The 19,807-nt window shown below is 36.3% G+C and overlaps 2 protein-coding genes and 1 pseudogene across 5 annotated transcripts; all 3 read right to left on the reverse strand.

Annotated features, from left to right (window-relative positions):
* Positions 1–661: 661 nt before the first annotated feature.
* LOC122276642 (chromatin remodeling protein EBS-like) lies at positions 662–6,546 on the reverse strand. Of its 2 annotated transcripts, XM_043086515.1 has the most exons (6): positions 6,127–6,546; positions 5,696–6,038; positions 5,041–5,109; positions 4,153–4,291; positions 3,864–3,930; positions 662–961 (listed from the first exon to the last, which is right to left on the reverse strand). In XM_043086515.1, the coding sequence occupies exons 1-5, from the start codon at positions 6,197–6,199 to the stop codon at positions 3,913–3,915; spliced, it is 642 nt and encodes a 213-aa protein (XP_042942449.1). In that variant the 5' UTR covers positions 6,200–6,546; the 3' UTR covers positions 662–961; positions 3,864–3,912. The 2 variants fall into 2 exon arrangements, with proteins under 2 accessions (XP_042942449.1, XP_042942448.1); XM_043086514.1 differs by lacking the exon at positions 3,864–3,930 and having other exon boundaries at positions 6,127–6,512.
* Positions 6,547–6,994: 448 nt separating this feature from the next.
* Positions 6,995–9,204, reverse strand: LOC122276791 (annotated as a pseudogene).
* Positions 9,205–11,792: 2,588 nt separating this feature from the next.
* On the reverse strand, positions 11,793–14,414 carry LOC122276643. 3 transcript variants are annotated; one of them, XM_043086516.1, is made up of 5 exons: positions 14,311–14,414; positions 13,517–13,672; positions 13,253–13,384; positions 13,038–13,164; positions 11,793–12,570 (listed from the first exon to the last, which is right to left on the reverse strand). In XM_043086516.1, the coding sequence occupies exons 1-5, from the start codon at positions 14,311–14,313 to the stop codon at positions 12,503–12,505; spliced, it is 486 nt and encodes a 161-aa protein (XP_042942450.1). In that variant the 5' UTR covers positions 14,314–14,414; the 3' UTR covers positions 11,793–12,502. The 3 variants fall into 3 exon arrangements, 2 of the variants coding, with proteins under 2 accessions (XP_042942450.1, XP_042942451.1); XM_043086517.1 differs by having other exon boundaries at positions 13,517–13,621; positions 14,311–14,407; XR_006228925.1 differs by having other exon boundaries at positions 11,794–12,570; positions 13,323–13,384; positions 13,517–13,621; positions 14,311–14,407.
* Between the last annotated feature and the right edge of the window lie 5,393 nt (positions 14,415–19,807).

Genomic DNA, 19,807 nt, shown 5'->3' on the forward strand with positions numbered 1-19,807 from the left:
TAAATAAAATAATGTTAAAATATTATTTTTTAATATTATTATTATTTTAAAATGTAAAAAAAATTGAATTACTTATTATATTTTATATAGAAATTTAAAAAAATTATAATGATAAAATAAAAAGAGAGAAGACAAAACACTCTTTGAATCCATACCCTAAATCACCATCTTCAAAATTAAATGGTTTGAGTTTCTGCAACATGGTTTTTACCGATTCAACATTTATCACCTCAATATTTATCACATCTTATCATATATAAGTGTGAGAAGTAGTACTTGTGTGACATAACCTCAACTATTTACCAGTGAGAAATACTTTTTGCAGTCGGCAGATGCAATCGGCGTGCAGTCGGCTGTAAAAAAAGAATTAATACAGGACCTACATAAAAAAAAAATTTATTTTTATAACTTTTTATAATTCATGTAGGTCCCCTTGAATATAAAAAAAAAAAAAAAAAATTATAATTTTTTTTTATTTATTCCGTACAGCCGACTGCATGTGGCGACTGTATGTAGCAAAAGCCTTTACCAGTAGGGATGTTCAAACCTTCCAGCTCATCCCATGCTGGGTCAGAAACCATTAACGGATGAAACTCATCTCGGAAAAGTTATCCAACTAAATAGACAATGAGAAAGCTGCAACGATGCAAGCCACAAACCATTACTAGAAGTTCAGAATCTGGTTTCTTTTTCACTTAAATGCCTTCAGTTCAATGTGTTCTTCTAAATCCACAGTTGAACTGAAATCTCCTTTTGGGCAGAATGAAAGAAGTCCAGTATTTTAATTAACCTAGCAGAGATGCATATACCTCTGTCAAATACATTATAAGTTACTAACAGGCGCCAGTCTACGCTGTACATTCCACAAAACAACACTCAAAGAGCCGCTTCCTCACGCAAATAGTTGTCTCCTCGTGCAATCCCTCAATTGTGGTCATCTCCTGCGACGCTTGGGCTCCACCTGTGAAGGATTTAGAACATCATCAATGAATAAAACTACCAAAGGGAAAAGAAAACATTCTGATGCCTCTAGCTAAAATCAATAACAGGGCTTACACATTCTATCTAGCATTACGTTTTTTTAAAAATGACCGACTCCAATAGAAAAACTTAATCAATAACGGGGTATTTTCAAATTACCGATTCCAGTGCCTTCAGTTTCCAAATAAACGAAATAACCATATCAGCTATGAGACGGGGTTTCCAAATAACACAATTTTTATTTTCTATTTTTCTGGAAAATCCACCAACATCGAGCCTGTTCTCACCTTCATATCATACATATGGTGGATAAAACCACAAATGAGAGAGAGAGAGAGAGAGAGTGGCAGGACTAAGTAAGGTTTTAGGATTTCTTTTGATAAATATGAAACAGCTATTATAATATTTTAGCATCTAGCTGTCCCAAGCAAATCCATAATTGACGATGGTCTAACAAATAAAAACACAGAAAGGTCATAAGAAGAAAGAAATATTTTATCACAACAGGACTAAATAAACAAGGCGTTGCATACGAGACCTTCCACAAATAATGTGCAGCAGACTTTAGCATGAGTGAAGAAAATCTTAGCTTGATCTATGACACCAGAAAGAACATAAAAGTGGAATACTACGTGTGTTTACCAGAGCTAGCCAAGCGTATAATTAATAACATTGCTTTGATACTAAAATGTCATGGAAGCTATTAACAGTGTTATAATTGAATAGCATATACCGATCAAAAAATAATAATTGAATAGAATGACCAAGACAAAAGGAGCTCAAAACTATGAGATTAACGGGGAAACAAAGGAAAAAAATAAGAAACATTTACTTTGAATTATATATGATATTAGGGAGCCAAATGATTTTAGTTAAGTCGGAGAGATGTTTAAGTAGCAGGTCGGGAGACATTTATTTTACCCTACACATGTTCTCCAGCAAATAGTGGCCTCTATAGCACCATTTTTGCAGTAGCATTTCAATTACTACATCTGATCTCCTTGACTCTCCAACATAACATCTTCTTGCATATGTCCAAAATGGCATTTAGGACAATAAAGGCAATGGGAAAAATTAGAAACCAACGGTCCAACACTAAGGATTGCCAGATAAAAGTTCGAAGGAGTGGAGTTCATCAAGGGTAATATAATATTATTTGTTCAAGCAATTCAGATATACAGGTTGTTGAGTAGATGCTTTCCTTCTAAACATACATTTAACCACTAAAAATTTATAAAATGGCATTATTCAAAGATTTTTTCTTCAGAAAAAATGGTACATGCAGCCATGGCATTGATATTTGGGAAAATATACGAGATCTACCTCTATTCCAAAAAGAAAATTCTGTAAAATAAGGTGCCTAATTATTATACACGCTAATTTTTTTTTTCCCTAATTTTCCTTGCCATGGGACCTGCTTGGTAACCGTTATCTAAATTTGCTTTGCATGCGGTATATATCAAGGAAAAGAACCATTTTCACAAGGTTTGAATGACTATATAGATCACAAAACTCAAGGTCAAAATAAAAGGAAAGCCTCTGGCATTTTCCCAAACATCAAAGGAGCCAGGTAAACTATTAGAAAGTGATATCTCTTCAAGTCCAACATTTCATAAGTTTCCACATTCTCGATACAATCGACAGAAGCTTTCATCAACAACAACCAGATGGTGATCAAAATACTCAAGTGACCTAAATCAGTATACAAGAGCAGAATAAAATATAGCTTGGTTGACAATTTTTTAGTATCACTACCATAAATGTAATCATATAAATCTCTAATGCAACTACAGTGGTGACAATGGGATGAAAATATCTATAATGAAAAAGGACAGCTCCCAATAAAATATGATAATTTTTTTTTTAATTATTACGGGTGAACCACCCCTCGGCAGAGCCTTTAGGACTCACCCATAAAATAGGTCAATAAGACAAACAAAACATACCAACTTAGATTATCATTAACAGGAAGCCCAGTATCTTCTTAATTGGTTATCAACGCTACAGAAGCCTCAACTCCTTGCATTTTCATTTGCAGAAACCACAACTCAAGAATTTAACATCTATTTTGAATGGAATCTGTAGCCAAGTGAGCATACATATTTAAAACCTTTAAATACTTCCCAATTTACTTCCAAAACAGGTGCCAGAACTTTTTAACTTATGGTTTGTGTGTTTAGTTTGTTCATATATCATTTTTTTATCAGCAAAGAAGAATTTTATTGATGAGAGAAGTAGGCATAGCCCAAGTACACAGGACCTATACAAGAGCAACACTTATGCACGACTGTCTAGAGATACAAGACGGTCATGAATATTCATGCCATTATATCTAGTCCTTGGGACAATAGATTTGTCTTATATTTTTTTTCCTTTATAAACTGGAATTATAAGGGTGATGCCTAGGAAGGCGGTGGACCTTTCTGCTTGTTGGAAAGGCCTTCCAGGCGACCCCCAAATGGACTCCATGTGGGAAAAAGACGTCTCTCTCTCTCTCTCTCTCTCTCTCTCTCTCTCTCTCTCTCTCTCTCTCTCTCTCTCTCTCTCTCTCTCTCTCTCTCTCTCTCTCTCTTCTTTTATCATTTAAAGCTGTATTTGGCTTGAAAGGAATGGCTGGAGTTTTAATGACCAGGAATGCTCTTTAGAAGAATTTAGATGCGTCTTTTTCCATATCTTATTTCTTTGGATCTCTGCTATCGTTTTTAATTGGGCTAGTTTCATGATTATCTTGAATCCATCTCTAGATTCTAACTTGTAATTAGGTGTTAGCTACTGTATACTTTCTGTGTAATTTGGCTCTGCCTCGTTAGTTGATTCAATAAAATTTTATTTTACCTATAAAAAAAAACATTTTTTTTCCTTTATAAACAAGAAGAATCTACCTCCATACCAACCACACCAAAACAAGAGACGTCCACCACAGTTCGAGTTTCAGACAATATGCACCTTCTGTTTCAAAAATAAAAACCACATTTTACTTGAACAGAATATTCCTGAATACGCTACTATTTTCTTTAACCTCTAATAAGAAAACCAAATGAAACCATTAGCCCAAAAACATGTGCATTGTGCATCATGCACAAGCTGAGAAGAGAAATGAAATGACACAAACAAAGACACGACATGCATCTATAATTATGTGGAATTAAGAAAACAAAATATTCCTCCCACCTTGGCATCAGCAGCTGGTGATGCTGAAAATGTAATCTGGGGTTTTTTACCATCCTCATCAGATGAACATTCAGAACACACAAAGCGATCCAACTTTTTAGCTTCTTCAATGGTCGTCCCCACACAAGCAGGATGATACCTATAAGGCAAAGGTAAGTATTGCAATTAGTTTATGAGCAAGTGATTTGAAATTCAAACTCAGCATATCAGAACTCAAGGCACGCCAAATGCAGTGTAACTATGCAACATCAATAGGAATGGATTTTACATTTTCTACAGAATGAGTTATTATACATCAGTCCAACACTTGCAAACATTAACAGAAGAAAACTAATCTTTCACAACATGCAACTTAGTGCAGTTAATCCGAAAAAAAAAAAAGAGCAAAAAAATAACAGAATGATGACAAAAAGCATAAACAAGACAGAGAGATATAGACATAACTGGCAAAAAGAGTACCAGATAGAAAACTAAACATCTAGGTTTCTGTTAGTGGTGTTTCACTGTTTGCAAAAGGAAAGTTTCCTCTTACTTTTAATCATCAAAAAAGAAAAGAAAGTTTCCTCTTACTTTTACTTAATTTCTCCTTTATGATAGCTGGATTGTAGATTGAGTATCCCATCCATGTGCTGATCATGTCTAACATAAAGTTCTATCATCCATTTTTGTTTTGATAAGTAAACATATCTAATTATTCTAAGTCACTAAGGTCACAACCCAACTGCAGAGTAACTGTACAAAGGATAAGAAGCCTAATTAAGAGAGGATAGGTAACAAAAATTCAAAAACTCTACAAAGGAAGAAAAGTGGGCATCATTTTGGGAGATTGTCCACTTATACGAAGAAAACAAAAGAAACGTAATAAAATAAGAACCTACATCAACTTACCAATCCTTGCACCCCTCACATTGCACCATTAGGTCATCTGGGTTGTAAGGCATCTCACATTTGCAGTACCTTCAGGAAAAATGCCAATAAAAATCGTAACCCATCAATGTACTTATCCAAATAAATACAAAAAGTGAAAAAAAATACAAAATCAGATTTCAACCAAACCCAAAAGTACAAAAAACCAAGCTCAGAAAATCAGAATCGGGAATGAACACATAAGGCGATTCATGAAAATTTGAATCAGTTATTTTAGTCTTAATAAAAAATATATATAATGCAATACAATGCAAGCATTTAAAATCATGTACAAAAGAATTTAAAACATGAATTCATAAACTAGTTTCTATAAGAACAAATTTGAATATAAATAATTTCAATAAGCATAGAATTCATGTATTTGAGCTCTATTATCCTATTTTTTTGCCTTCAATATTCTCATGTAAGAAGAAAATAAATACCATTGATAAGGACAAGACAATGGTATTGTTTTGTTCAGTCACAAATTTAGTGCACAAATACCATTCTTTGAATCAGCTAGAATCAATTTGAATCAATTGAATGAAGTGGTTGAGTGAACGACTTAAAAAAAAAAACACCATAACCGATTCGCTTTTGGACCAATTCAGTTTGAATTAAACCACAAAAAACTCACACGGCCACTCGGTCGGGAGTGAACCCTCCAGTAGCAGCCTTGTACTCAAATCGGCAATAGTAATCCTCAGCCCCAACATTCTCAAGCTTGGTGTAGTTCTTGAACGAGTGAACGGTGCACTTCCCTTCGATAGTGTGGGCGCTCTGCACGTCATAGTGGTCGGACAAGAAGAGTTCCTTGGCTCCGTGGAACTGTCTCCGCCCTCCGATTGACTCCTCGGGCCGATAGTACCACCTCACCCTCACCTTCACGTTGTTCCGACCATCCATCTCGATCTTCTCTATGCGCGCCACATATGGGGGCTTACCCGTGTCCGATGGTCGCATCAGCACGCAGTCTCCAGCTGCCAAAACCAACCAAAAAGTCAGAAACTTTAAAACCCAACAAACAAAAAAGAATATTTTTTGAAAGGTGGATGTTTTGGGTTTTACCTCTGACAACCTTGTTGGTGCCTCTAATGGTGTAGGAATCTATGTCCCTCTTGCCAGGTCTTGTTTTGGCCATTGAGTAGGGTTTGTGCAGGAGAGAAGGGTAAAAAACGAAAGAGGAGTTCAAAATGTAGGGACGTGAGTCCGCGAAGAGAAAGCAAAATATAGAGATTCAAACCTCGAATGAAAGATTAGTTTTTAGAACATAAATTTAAGGGGGAGAAGAGAAATTAAGACAAACGACAGGGGCCCCTTCAATCTTCATGGAGATGGAGGAGGACAGAGTGAGCGTGACGCTTGACCTGGGAGTAACAGTGACCTTTCTTTATTGTTTCAAGCCTTAACAGCAGATGTCGTCGTTTGCCGTCCCATTTATTTTATCAAAAAGCCATTTTAAGATAGTTTAGCCTTTTTTCTTTTGAAATCAAGGTTGTTGAGGCGATCATTCTCGCCTTGGTAAAGATAATTAATTATATAACGAATTTTCTACCCAATTGGTAGTTGTATTTACTCTCATATGTGAATAATTAATTAATTACTTTTGGAGTACGAACAAGTAGTACTTCTATCTAATTATCAATTAAAACTAATATTTGAATAATTAATTTAAATTACATAAAATATCGTGATAAGATAAAATATCACATCATCGGTAACACAGGATTAATTAATAATTTTCCTATTCCAGGACAATAGATGTCACAAAAGATGTTGTGAAACTTGAAGTGAGATCTGAACTTGAAAGCAACATAGTCATCACAGTATGCCTCGATTGGGATGAGGTGATTTTTCTACTTAACAATTTATATATGCATATATGTATCTATACATGTATGTATGTATAAAAAATGATGAGCTGCATACTTCCACAGACAATAAGATGAAAGGATATGGATTTAGTAGCAAAGACTGCGGTCATTCCCGTATAATATGAACAGAACTCAGCTTGTACTCGATTGACTCATGGACTAATGCTAAAGTTTTCAACGTCCAAGACACCCACTCACTCAGATCAAACATACAATACGTCTCTGACCGCCATGGATCACTTTCACACCAACCAGACAACTTTGAACTTGAAACCATAACAAATATTTCTTAGACTGACCTTAGCCAGAAGATCCACAAAGCAATTGCCATCTGGCCTAAAAGATAACATCAGGCTGAGGTGCAATATCACGTATGAGCAAGCTCTTTTTCCAAGCCGTCAGGTTTTTATCAGTCATTGTGACCTCAAGTCACTTCCATGTCCACAACTTGTTCGTGCTTCAAATTGTACAGAAAAATTTGATTCATGAAGCCGAAACTACTTACACTGCAATAAGTTTTTTATAATGTGAGCCAATGACACATCTAAAAACTTGAAGAAGAAAGTGAATTCCCTGCTTTCATCGTGATTTAGGATAGCAGGCAATATTCAACTGCAATGCACAAGAAAAATCAACCTATCCAACAATGGATTTCCACATTTTGACAGAAGCAACGCACAAATATGCTCTGAATAACATTTTTGCTATGAAAGAGAAAATAATTCCTATTCTCATCTGAAACTGAAATGTAACTTGTAAAATGGAGTGATTTAACGGTTAATTGGAGTGTGCATCCTCTCAACAATTTTGTTTACTGCCTCGTGGGACACTAGCAGTGTGTCATAAAGCAGGATGCTGTAGACATTCAAACCCTGTAAAACATGGGCAACAAGCATCAGCCAGCGGCATTACCCAACTGAATTATCTAACTTGACTCATGGGAAACAAAGCAACCATGTGTTTGGAAGTATTTTTCAAATACTCAATATCAATAGTTGAATACGTATGATAAATCTTTTTCATCTTGGTAAATTGAGTTGCACACTTGAGGCCCCCCGATTTCACCTACCTCCCCATGATTTTTTCCCTCCTTGGGACAACAAAATTAATTAATTTTCTTACAACCGATACATGGCAAGGAATAAGGGTCAGAAGAGCAACTTACAATTGATGGCAGTACATTTGCATAATGTAGATTTTGTGTAGCCAACTTCAACTTTTCACCTAGGGGCCACCATCCACCATCCGAAGTTTCTTGGTGTTCTCCATTTGCTTGACATAATTCACCAAATTCTTGGTCTTATGTGTTGGAACCTCCAAGTCATCAAATACTAGAAGCTGTACATTTGCCAAATTTTTGAGTTATGTCTCATTATGCAAATAGAACAAAAGATTCCAGTACTTAACACATGAAAGAACATGCTGAAAATACGATTCAGGCACTTTAGTTAAGAGAACTAAAAAAATGAAAGATCTTCATATGCTCAATAAAAAAATTACCATTGATATTCAAGAATAATCATATACGCCAAATTGGTGAAAAAAGATTTATCCAACTAAACCAATCAAAGTCAATAAAAGGCTTCTTCGTGGTACTTTTCACATGAGAAAAAATCAGAAGAAAATTCCTGAAAATTGACCATAAAAGAACATATGTGCTACACTTGTGCTTGGATAAGCAGAATTTGAGCTTCACCAGAGACATTTCCATTATTTCTGAAGGACATCTCAACCTCATCCCAACTCTGAATGTTTACTCAACTTTTCGAAAGCCACCAGGTGATCAAGTTCTAAACTGACAAGTGACTAACAATAATCTTCCTAATATCACCCAAGTAATCGCAAATACTACAGCACACAAGCATAGAACCTAATAACTAAACAAGTTAAGAACAGAGACAAAATACAAGCTGAGGACAGCTCATACTTTCTGCAAGGTCCAAAAGAAATTACCATATGTTGATGTTTTCATAATTAAATTACAAACCACTCTAATCAGTGTAAGCCAGAAAAAGAAAATATTGGGAAGGGGCAAGAGACATGCCTTTCCTTCTGCTGCATGAGCTGTCAAAGAAATCTTCAGCCCAAGACGACGAACCTTCCTATTCGGCTTAAAAGCATGACTTCGTGGCTTAGGGCCATGCATAGTACCACCACCCCTAAATTGTACACGCCCATTGAATTCATTACATATCTCCCCTAATTTGAGGAAAAGGAGGGTTATCGGGGCAGATTGGTGCTGTATGTGTAAGGGAGGGGGCGAGTCGATAGATCATCTTTTACTGCATTGCAAGATTGCATGGGCTTTGTGGGATGGGGTGCTAAGTAGAGTAGAGTTGGGCTGGGCTATGCCGCGGACAGTGGTGGCAGTCTTGGCTTGCTGGCCCAACATAGGAGGTCAGGCCCAGATATCAGTGGTTTGGAGGATGATACCACTATGCATCATGTGGTGTTTATGGTAGGAGAGGAACGCAAGGACTTTTGAAGACATGGAGTGAACACTAGAGGAGTTGTTGGCTTTATTTTTTAGTATGCTTTGTAATTGGGCCATTGCTGTTGATTTCAATGGAATGGTCCTCCATGATTTTCTTGTCTCTCTTACACCTGCTTGAAGGGGCCTTTTCTTGTATATAATGGGCAAGGCCTATTCTTTGATTAATATAGTTTTGATTACCTATTAAAAAATAAAAATAAAAACACAATTGCAGCATAGAATGCAGCCACATTATTTCTTACACTTATTAAGGTATCACTAATAAGTAAAAGTATTAACCATGGTTTTATTTTTTCTATTTACTGCTACTTATACTTTTACAATAAGTAGAAGTTCTTCCATCGCATGGCTAATTCACATGGAAGGCACAATGTCATTGAGTCCTTATTGGTAGATGGGAGGATTACAACGAATCCATCTGAGACCACAAATCACATTACCAATTACGATGCACAACTACTTTCGGAGCAATTTTCTTGGAGACCATGTCTAGATGGCCTTGTTTTTTAGTCGATTGACCAGCAAGAAGCAAGTTAGCTAGAGAGGCCATTTGAGGAGGTGGAGATTCGCAAGGTGGTGAGAAGCATGGCCGGTTACAAAGATCCAGACGGGTTCGCTATGGCCTTCTTTAAGGCATGTTGGGAGGTAGTTAAAGATGACATCATGAGCTTCTTCCATGAGTTTCATGAACAGGTAAGTTTGATAAAAGCCCAAATGCCACTTTCATTGCACTTATTCCAAAGAAGCCGGGGGTGGTGGAGATTAAGGACTTTCATCCTATTAGCTTGATAAGCTGTATGTACAAAATATTTTCGAAGGTATTGGCTAATAGATTGAGTACGGTATTGGAGAAGATCATATCCAAGCCTCAAAATGCATTCATACAAGGTCAGTAAATTCTTGACTTGATGCTCATTGCCAATGAATGCTTGGAGACCCACACCAAGTCGGGTGAACTAGGGTTATTATGCAAACTTGATATGGAGAAGGCCTATGAGCGTGTAAACTACACTTTTTTGTTACACATGCTTAAGAGATGTGGACTTGGAGCGAGATGGTGTTCTTGGATCAAATTTTGCATCACCACCATACGTTTCGTATGTCAATGCTTCAGCAGTTTGAGGGGTCTAAGACAAGGTGATCCCTCATCTCCATTACCATTTGTCTTCTTAATGGAAGCTTTTAGTAAAATAATAGCAAGTCTCATGGAAGGGAGATTGCTATCTAGCTTTATTGTTGAGGATGCACAAATTGGCACACTTGAGATGACCCATCTCTTATTTGCAAAAGACACTCTTGTATTCTATAGGGCTAGCCTTAATCACATTCAAGCTTTGCAGGCTTGAAAGTGAATCTTACTAAGTTAGAATTAGTTCCGGTTGGAAATGTTCCAAGTGTTTTGATCTTGGCCAATATCTTGGGGTGCAAAGTCTCCACTCTGCCAATGAAGTATCTCGGTCTTCTATTGGGTGCCTCCTTTAAGTCATAGTCTATTTCGGATGGGGTGTTGGAAAAAATGGAGGGCAAACTAGCGAGTTGGAAGAGGCTTTACTTGTCCAAAGGTGGTAGAGTTATGTGGCTCAAAAGTACTCTCTCCAACCTCCCTACTTACTTCTTATCTTTATTTCCAATACCATGCAAGGTGGCTCACCAGTTAGAGAAATTGCATAAAGATTTCTATTTTTTTTTTTTTGGGGGGGGGGGGGGGGGGGGGGGGGGGGGGCTTCATTTATTTGGTGAATTGGGCTACGGTTTCTCCCCCTATAAGCGAAGGTGGGTTGGAAATTCAGAATTTGTTGGTTTTCAACAAGGCTTTATTGGGTAAATGGTTATGGAGTTATCATGAAGAAATCGTGAATTGTGGGGAGGATGGTGCTCGAATGAGGTATGTGGACCGCATGGGATGGGGCTTTGGAAACACATAAGAACAGTCTAGACCAACCTCCATTGATCAACACAATTTGTAGTTGGGGATGACTCTAGAATTAAATTTTGGAATAACTTATGGTGTGGAGATCAAATCCTCAAAGAAGCCAACCCAATAACATACAGCATTGCACAAATAAAGGCAGCTACAGTAGCAGAGCTTATGGATCTCTCTAGTTGCTCTCCTCAACGGAATATTATTTTCCTTAGAGCTGCCCAAAATTGAGAAATTCACACATTTACAGATTTCTTCAATCTTGTGTACAGTTGTAGAGCAACTGGAGGAGCGGATAAGATGATGTGGTCACCATCCAAGAAGGGGAACTTTACTGTACAAGTGATACTGTAAGTCTCTTATGACACATGACACACTCTACAAGAACATTCCCATGGTAGAACATATGGAAGACTAAGCCCCCCCCCCCCCCCCCCATCCCTCTCTCAAAAAAAAAACCAAAAAGCTTTTTTTTTTTTTATGGACAACTTTGTTAGGGAAGATTCTCACCTTAGATAATCTAAGGAAACACCGACCCATTATATGGATTGGTGTTACATGTGTAAGAAAATTAGTGAGTCTGTGGATCAACTATTATTCCATTGTGATGTATGCAGGAGCTTATGGAATAATATCTTTGCAAGAGTAGGACTCTTTTGGGTAATGCCAAGAAGGTTTGTTGACTTTCTAGCTAGCTGGAAAGGCATCTAGGGTAACTCTTAAATTGCAACTATGTGAAATATGATACCGACTTGCCTATTATGGTGGCGCAAATGGATGAAGAGGAACGGTCGGAGTTTTAAAGATCATTCAAGGACAACTAATGAGCTTAGAATTTGTTTTCTTCACACTTTATTTCATTGGTCGATTGTAATAGACTTTAATGGCATGAACGTACATGATTTTCTAGTATCTTTTGACAATCATGTCAATGTGTGGCTCTTGTATATGTCCCGTGTATTTGGCTTCAATTATTTTCAATAAAATTCTTATTTAGTGATAAAAAACAATAATACCATTAGTGCCATTATAACTCCATGACACCAAAACTAAAAAATGATGATCAATAACCATATGTTGCTGTTTTGCAAGCTGCCATCGCACCACACGATGAACAATATCCTTCCTAATAGGCACATTGAAAACATCGCCAGCCTAAACCATGAAGCCCTTATCTTCATTAAGAAAATTTGTTACTGGAATGACCAGGTCCTGATAAAGTCCTACAGCACGTTACATTACTTCATTAAAACATTTTATAGAGGCATCAAATTTGATATCAGTAGCAACGCTCAAATTGTTTGGCAAGTTCATCCATAGCCAAAAGATAAAATATAAGAAAAAGGACAAGTAATGGGAAGAACGTCAAAATAAACATAAAGTAAACCAACATGTGAATTTATCAAACTACCACAAAAATTGAACTACTCTTTCCTCCATAAAATGGTAACATCAATTTTTATCTGTTACTTATAAAAAATTGCACCTTTAAAAAAACCAAGGTAATTATACGAATTGTAAGTGTCAACCTTCAACAAACTCTGGTGCTTCACAAGAGAAAAGGTCTATTATCATATCTATTAAAGGTAAACAAGCACATCCACACACACATGCTCAACAAGAAGTATGCTTCTACTCGCAACACAGTACTTGTAAATGCATGCATAAAATGTTAAGGCCTTCCTCCTACCTATAGTACGCTCTGCCATTGCCACAGGCTTCTTAGACAATAAATTAGAGGGAAATGCTCCTTCACCCAATTCAGAAGTCAGAATGGAAGTTGAAAGCCATCTATTCGCAAGGATAGGTGATCCACCCTACAGTAATACATAGAGGCTACTAAAATGCCAAAAGTACAGTAAGGAAGTGGAGCCCAACAAATTGGCGTGTTGAATATACAGTTACCGTGTACATTCTATCAGTAGCAGCTTTTAAAAACAACAGGGTGAGCAAATAAAATGTAATAAGCATGAACCTCTGAAAGACAGGAGGATCCTGAATAAAATATGTTCTGCCCATGAGGATAGCCTCACGAATCTGTTAAGATAGGGAAAAATGGACAAATAAAAGAAAAATTAAGACTTATAAAACCACAAAAGTGACCAAAGTTTGCAATCTAACAAATAATGACCTACAAAGAAAAAACAAATAGGTATATATCTCCCTTACCATGATAAGTACAAAATGATCGACATGTGATAGTTGAAGAATCACAGCGGCCAAGTGCATATAGGGACCCATAAAAGGAACGTAAAAGCTTTCTAGATACTGAAACTGCCATATACTCCAACAAATTAGTAAAGACTGCCCCAACGTTAATTCCAGCTAAAAGGAAACAAAAAGCTACTTGTTAGGCCCCATTTGGAACTTAGATTGAACTGAAATCAGTCTAATTTAAGCTGAGTTTAACACCCAAACACACAACTCTCAAATCACTAAACGCATCTCAACTCAAAATCTTTTTACACGTGATACTCACAACTTTTTTCAACTCAATACATCTTTACACATAAGACCCACAACATTTTTCAACTTCCCATAAATATATATAAACCCATCTTAACATTTGAACACATCTAAACTCATATTAGGTGGATCCCACAAAACTTATTCCACAATTTCAACTCATTACTATTCATAAAGAACTCAACTCATCTCAACTCAGGTCAGCATTCAAGCACGGCTTAACCTACACTACCAAAGATTGGTTTTCCTCGAGTACAGCTATAAAATACACTTTTTTAAAACTTGAAATCTAAGAATTTACATGCTAAACGTGCATTGAGGCGTGGCAAGAGAGACACGAAAAAACTGTTTAAAGTGGGTAGATTGGACTTATTTAAACCACCAATTAGATTGACTTCAAGGCGTTTGAGAAAATGCCGTCCAGAAAATAAAACTATAAAGTAAAATAGCAAAATTCCTGGCTACCAAAAGAAGAGGAAAATGAGTAAAAGTGGTACCATTCCAAGGTCGTGGCTTGAATATTTCGTTCAAGTTCTCTCGGAGATATATGGTCGTCGATGCTCCCGCCGAGAGTGTTCAGGACTACGGAGGCAACTGAAAGAGAGGGAGGACTCGTGCGGAAAACAAGGACACTTAAGCACGTCGAGTGGGTGAGGGGCCTCAATGCGTGAAGCCCATTCCACTTTCAGTATGGGCTTTGTTAAGATCAGAAAGCCCAAGTAGCCTTTTTATATAATAATATGTTATAAGGAAGCCTCGTCAACTTGCACACCTCCCGCACAAGTAACGTAATGTACTAGTCCTCATTTAGATTTAGAAATAAGATAAGATAATTTTAGATAAAAATTAAAAATTAAATAAAATATTATTTTAATATTATTATTATTTTTAGATTTAAAAAAAAATTAAATTATTTATTATATTTTATATAAAAATTTTAAAAAATTATAATAATAATATGAGATGAAATACTCTATAAATCCAAACAAGCCATTATTATAAGAACAAAAAGAAAACAAGGAAACAGAAATGGTCCAAAGCATACAAGTCTTTCCTCTATGCATTATTTCTTCCTCTGATTTTAATATCAGTCGGTATACCATTTTGGAATAGTATATGGATAAATTATATATATATTAAAAATTTATATTCTAAAATAATATCAATAAAAAACATAAATACTTAAAAAACTCAATAATATTTTTCAATAGAAGGTTCCATCTTTTAGGAAAAATAAAAGAATTCAAAATTCAAAAATAACATATATTTTTTATTTTGCTCTAGATATATGGCTATCAATTTTAGAGCTTTTAGGCCTAGTTTGTTTTTGTAGATAAGATGTGATGAATTTAAATAAAATTTGAAATTTAAATAAAATATTATTAAAATATATTTTTTAATATTACTTTTATTTTGAGATTTAAAAAAATTAAATTGTTTATTTTATTTTGTATGAAAATTTTAAAAAATTGTAATAATTAAATAAAATGATTGTGAAAATAAAAGCGGAACTGGTATGATGAAACAGCATTTAGGATTGAAAACTTCTTGGTATTAAAATTTAAAACAATGGAAAGATCTCTAGTTTTTGGCATTGGGAATGTTTCTCCTATTCCGAGAAGAGAAACTTCTAATTATTCGAAAAGGAAGTGCGAGTAACTAGCCATGAAACTGAACAAAAAAATTACAAAAAATAAAAATTAAATAAGGACCGAAATCCTAATTGCCTAAAATTCAAAGCCATTCAATGGTTTCTCTTCATAATAGCTCAAGAGTTCGTAACTTCATATGACTTTTTTCTTAGGGCCAGTCACATAATGGACGGGCATTTTACAGATGGATAGGGTCCGATAATTGATTCCAAACTTCCAAAGTCCAAAACCTCAAAGTTCAAACAACGAAATAAACTAATGAATCATGATTTAATGAGCCCCATCACACACACACACACACACACAGAGTCATCGAGGTGCCACAACGGAGCGAACTTGAAACCATGAATTGGAAGTCTATGAATGAAGAAAGGTTGAGATGCTAGAAGGTAGAGAAATTAGGGTAGGGAAAGTAAAAACTGAAGATAAATATTGAAGGGTAGAAGAAAGGGTTTCCAATTTTACAAGTTTGCACCCTTCCTTTTTTAGGTATTTCCCAAGTTCATGTTATGTCTGAAATCCCAAATCTCACCGAAATGGATCGGAACATAACTGAATAGTTGGAACTTGAGCTGAAAGGTAATAACTCATTACACTATGTCGGAAACTGAAAATTCCAACCGAAACAGAACCAAATTACAAACTTTGTTTCTTTTTTTGTTAAGAAAAATGTTATCATTCATTCTTTCATTAAGAGAGACTTACATTCATGACCAAATATATGCAGAGATATTCTCATATCAACCATTTGGAGGTTCACCAATATATTACTGGACTGGTCTAGATTTCACTGATGTTAATACTCTCTACAAACAAACCCTCCAAGAAACGAACTCATTTTTTATTTTTACTATACAATAAGGAAAACAAGAACGAAAAATAATGGATTATAGATCTGACTAACTCTAGCAGACTTTGACGGCCTATGAAGGCAACAAGCTTGCCTCTTTTCAGCTACAAAACTGAAATCTAAAAAGATGTAGTGCTTGCGATTTCAGTGATCTGGCTCGTGTGGTGAGAAGAGCTACCGAAAGGGGTGGGGCGTGAGGACCATGGGCAGTTGTGAGCGGCACGTGAGGGCCACACGTGATGATTTCCGCAAAACCGCTAATATTCTCTTAACGATTTGTGACCTATGAGCCTTTTTGTACTATACATATCTCTCGAGAGTTGCCGAAAAATTGTAGATCTGAATTTTTCGATCTTAAAGGAAGAAAAATAAACTAAGAAATGAGAGCATGAGATGGAGAAGAAGAATGAGAAAGAATAAAAGAGGGAAGGGGAAAGGCGAAACTTAGATTGGGAAGCTTTTATTTTTTTAGTGAGAGAGGGTTCCAAAAGGGAAAGATAAACTTTAAAAACTTTGTTCACTTTAAAAACTTTGTTTCTAGCACCACCTCCTAGCCGCACTGCATTTCGGTTGTTATTCTAGCACCACTTCTTCAGCCACACTGCATTTCTGGGCACAGAATTCCGACGACCGATACAAGAAGATAATCACAACTCCATCCCTCTCTGTGTGTAATGCCATATTTGAATCAGAATGGGGTTTTTTTTTTTTCGACAAATAAACATATTAAGATAGTGTCCTTAATGGTTGTTTTACACTGTATTGAATTTTGAACATAAATTACTAATAGGTACAACGAAGATAAAATTCGAGAATTTGTAATCTTTGTGTGCGTGTGATTCATGATGAAGTACGGGTCAATCGTATAAAAATTAGAGATCCCTGTGTTTAGAATCCTGAAAAGTCTAATATGATATATAATCCACAATTCATCCATACAAACTTTATCACTTTAGCCTAGGGGTGGGCAGCGAGGGCCCACACCCCGCTACCCTGGCCTCGTCCACCCCCCTCACATGGGTGGGATGACCCCATATATAAAAAAAATATTTTTCATATGTAGAGGTGTAAAAAAAACAACCGATGAACCACTAAGCCGGACCGAACCAGTGAGTTTGGACTGTTTGGTTTGGTCCAATATCAATTTTATTTTTCTTAAAACAGGTCAAAATCGGCCCCGTTCCAATTTTTCTTTTTCTAAAACTAAATTAGACCAGTCTATGTATATATATTTTAATTCTTTATATTGTATATAATTTTTATATATAATATATAATTATATATAAAATAGTTTTACATTATGTGATAAATTGCTAATTAATATAATATTAAATTTTAAAATCTTATATCACTATAAGTTTATTGTATTAATAGTTATACTAATACTATATCACTATATATTATAATATACTATAATATATCACTATATTATATCTTATAATTTATCACTTTAGTCTATAATACAATTACAATATATATTATAATATATTATCAATATAGTATTATATACTATAATATATTATATTATATATATATATTATAATATAGTATATTAAAATCGAAAAACTGGAATCGAAACCGATAAAACTGAAAGAATCGATTTAGGGGATAATTGGTGCGGAATCGGTTCTTGAAAATGCAAAATAGGATCATACCAGTTCGATTCCAAAATTTATAAAAAATCAAGCCAAACTGAACTGTTTACATCTTTATTTATATGTTTATATCAATAAATATATTATATATAAATATATAAAATATATTGAAGACTTGAAGTTATATTCAAGTTATTGGAAGCCAACCTTTATATACGAAACCAATGCAATACAATAGTCATACTCACGTTATGTGGAACTTAACAGTAGCTCTTACACTGCTTAAATATGACTATTGTATTACATTGTTCTCCTATTTAAACTTAGCCTAGGAGACCAAAGTAATCCAAAATTAAATTATTTTTGTATTTATAAATTTTAATTTATAATTTAAATTATATTAAAATTTGGTAGACTTATATATAAATGGGTTGGCCTAGGTGGGAGGTGGAGCGAATGAGGATTTTGACCCTGCCCCGAAAGCCCTTCCCCACATGGTGCGGGGCATTTCTGATCATTGTTTATGCCCAAACAGTCCATTGAAGCTTTCTAGCTTCATCCATACGAACGAGAAAGGAAGTACTGCTTGTGGTAGAGACCGTTGAAGCTTTCTGGGTACTAGGTGGCTTGTTGGAATGTGCCTTCCGTAGAGACAATGGCGCGCAATTGTGATTGCCTAAGAAAACTTTCCGTCGAACGGCTAAAGGAGGAGTGAAAGGAGTGAGCTTTGCAGAGAGAAAGTCTTTCCTCCAGCGGATTAGCTTCTAGAGATATAGAGGCCAAAGGGCTTTGTTTGAAATAAGGGTAAAAGTAGGGCTGTTCATCCGGGCCGGATAACCCGGAATCCGGATATACCAGATTCCAGTTCCGGTTTTCAGCCCGGGTCAAATCCGGGCCGACATACGGATTTGAAAAACCGGATTTTAAATCCGGATCCGGGTTTAAAACCCGGTACCCGGGTTTTATAAACCAAAAAAAAAAAAAAACCCTAGTTCTAGCGCCGCCCCCCTTCTGATTTCCCCCCTCTCTCTCTCTCTCGGTCTCTGTTCTACGAATACGATGAACTCCTTCGCCTCCCTACTTCTAGTTTTTTCTGCAGCTTCTTCTTCACCATGTTCGTCGCCCTAGCTGTTTCTTTACTTCCCTTGGCTCTCTCCCGTGGCTTAACGAAGGAGGCTACACACGCATTCCTCGTTTTTTCTCGACTCGAGCGCGACTCGGCCCGAGTCAGATCGCTCACCACCCAGCTCCAAGCATCCCTCGACGGCGTGAGTGAGTCGGATCTTGAACCCATGAAGACGGAGCTTCGCCCTGAGGACCTGTCCACTCCGATCGTGTCCGGGACGAGCCAGGGTAGCGGCGAGTACTTCTCACGCTTGGGTGTGGGAATCCCGCCCAAGCCCTTCTACATGGTCCTCGACACCGGTAGTGACATCAACTGGCTCCAATGCCAGCCCTGTTCGGACTGCTACCAGCAATCCAATCCGATATTTAACAAAATGCTCATCTTCCTCCTACAAGACCCTCCCCTGTATCTCCCAGCAAGTATTGCTTGTTTATGCCAAGAAAGAAGTATTGCGGCAGATTTGATCCGATAAAAATCAGGTTTTGATCCGGAACCCGAATTTTCGGGTTGTAAAAACCCGGATATGACTGGGCCGGAACCCGGTCCGGATTTTAAATCCGGATTCCGGCCAGAGTATACTCGGATACCCGATCCGAAATCCGGTTGAACACCCCTGGGTAAAAGTGACAATTAAAGAATTTCATTTTCTTATTTATAAGAATCATCTGTTGATGACCCCCAAAAAAAATACAAAAAATAAAAAGAAAGCAATCAAATATTTAAATTAGATCAATTTTCTCATAAATAAATTGTTAAAGACCTACCATGTAA

The sequence above is a fragment of the Carya illinoinensis genome, chromosome 9 (assembly GCF_018687715.1).
Source record: "Carya illinoinensis cultivar Pawnee chromosome 9, C.illinoinensisPawnee_v1, whole genome shotgun sequence".
Classification (NCBI taxonomy): domain Eukaryota; kingdom Viridiplantae; phylum Streptophyta; class Magnoliopsida; order Fagales; family Juglandaceae; genus Carya; species Carya illinoinensis.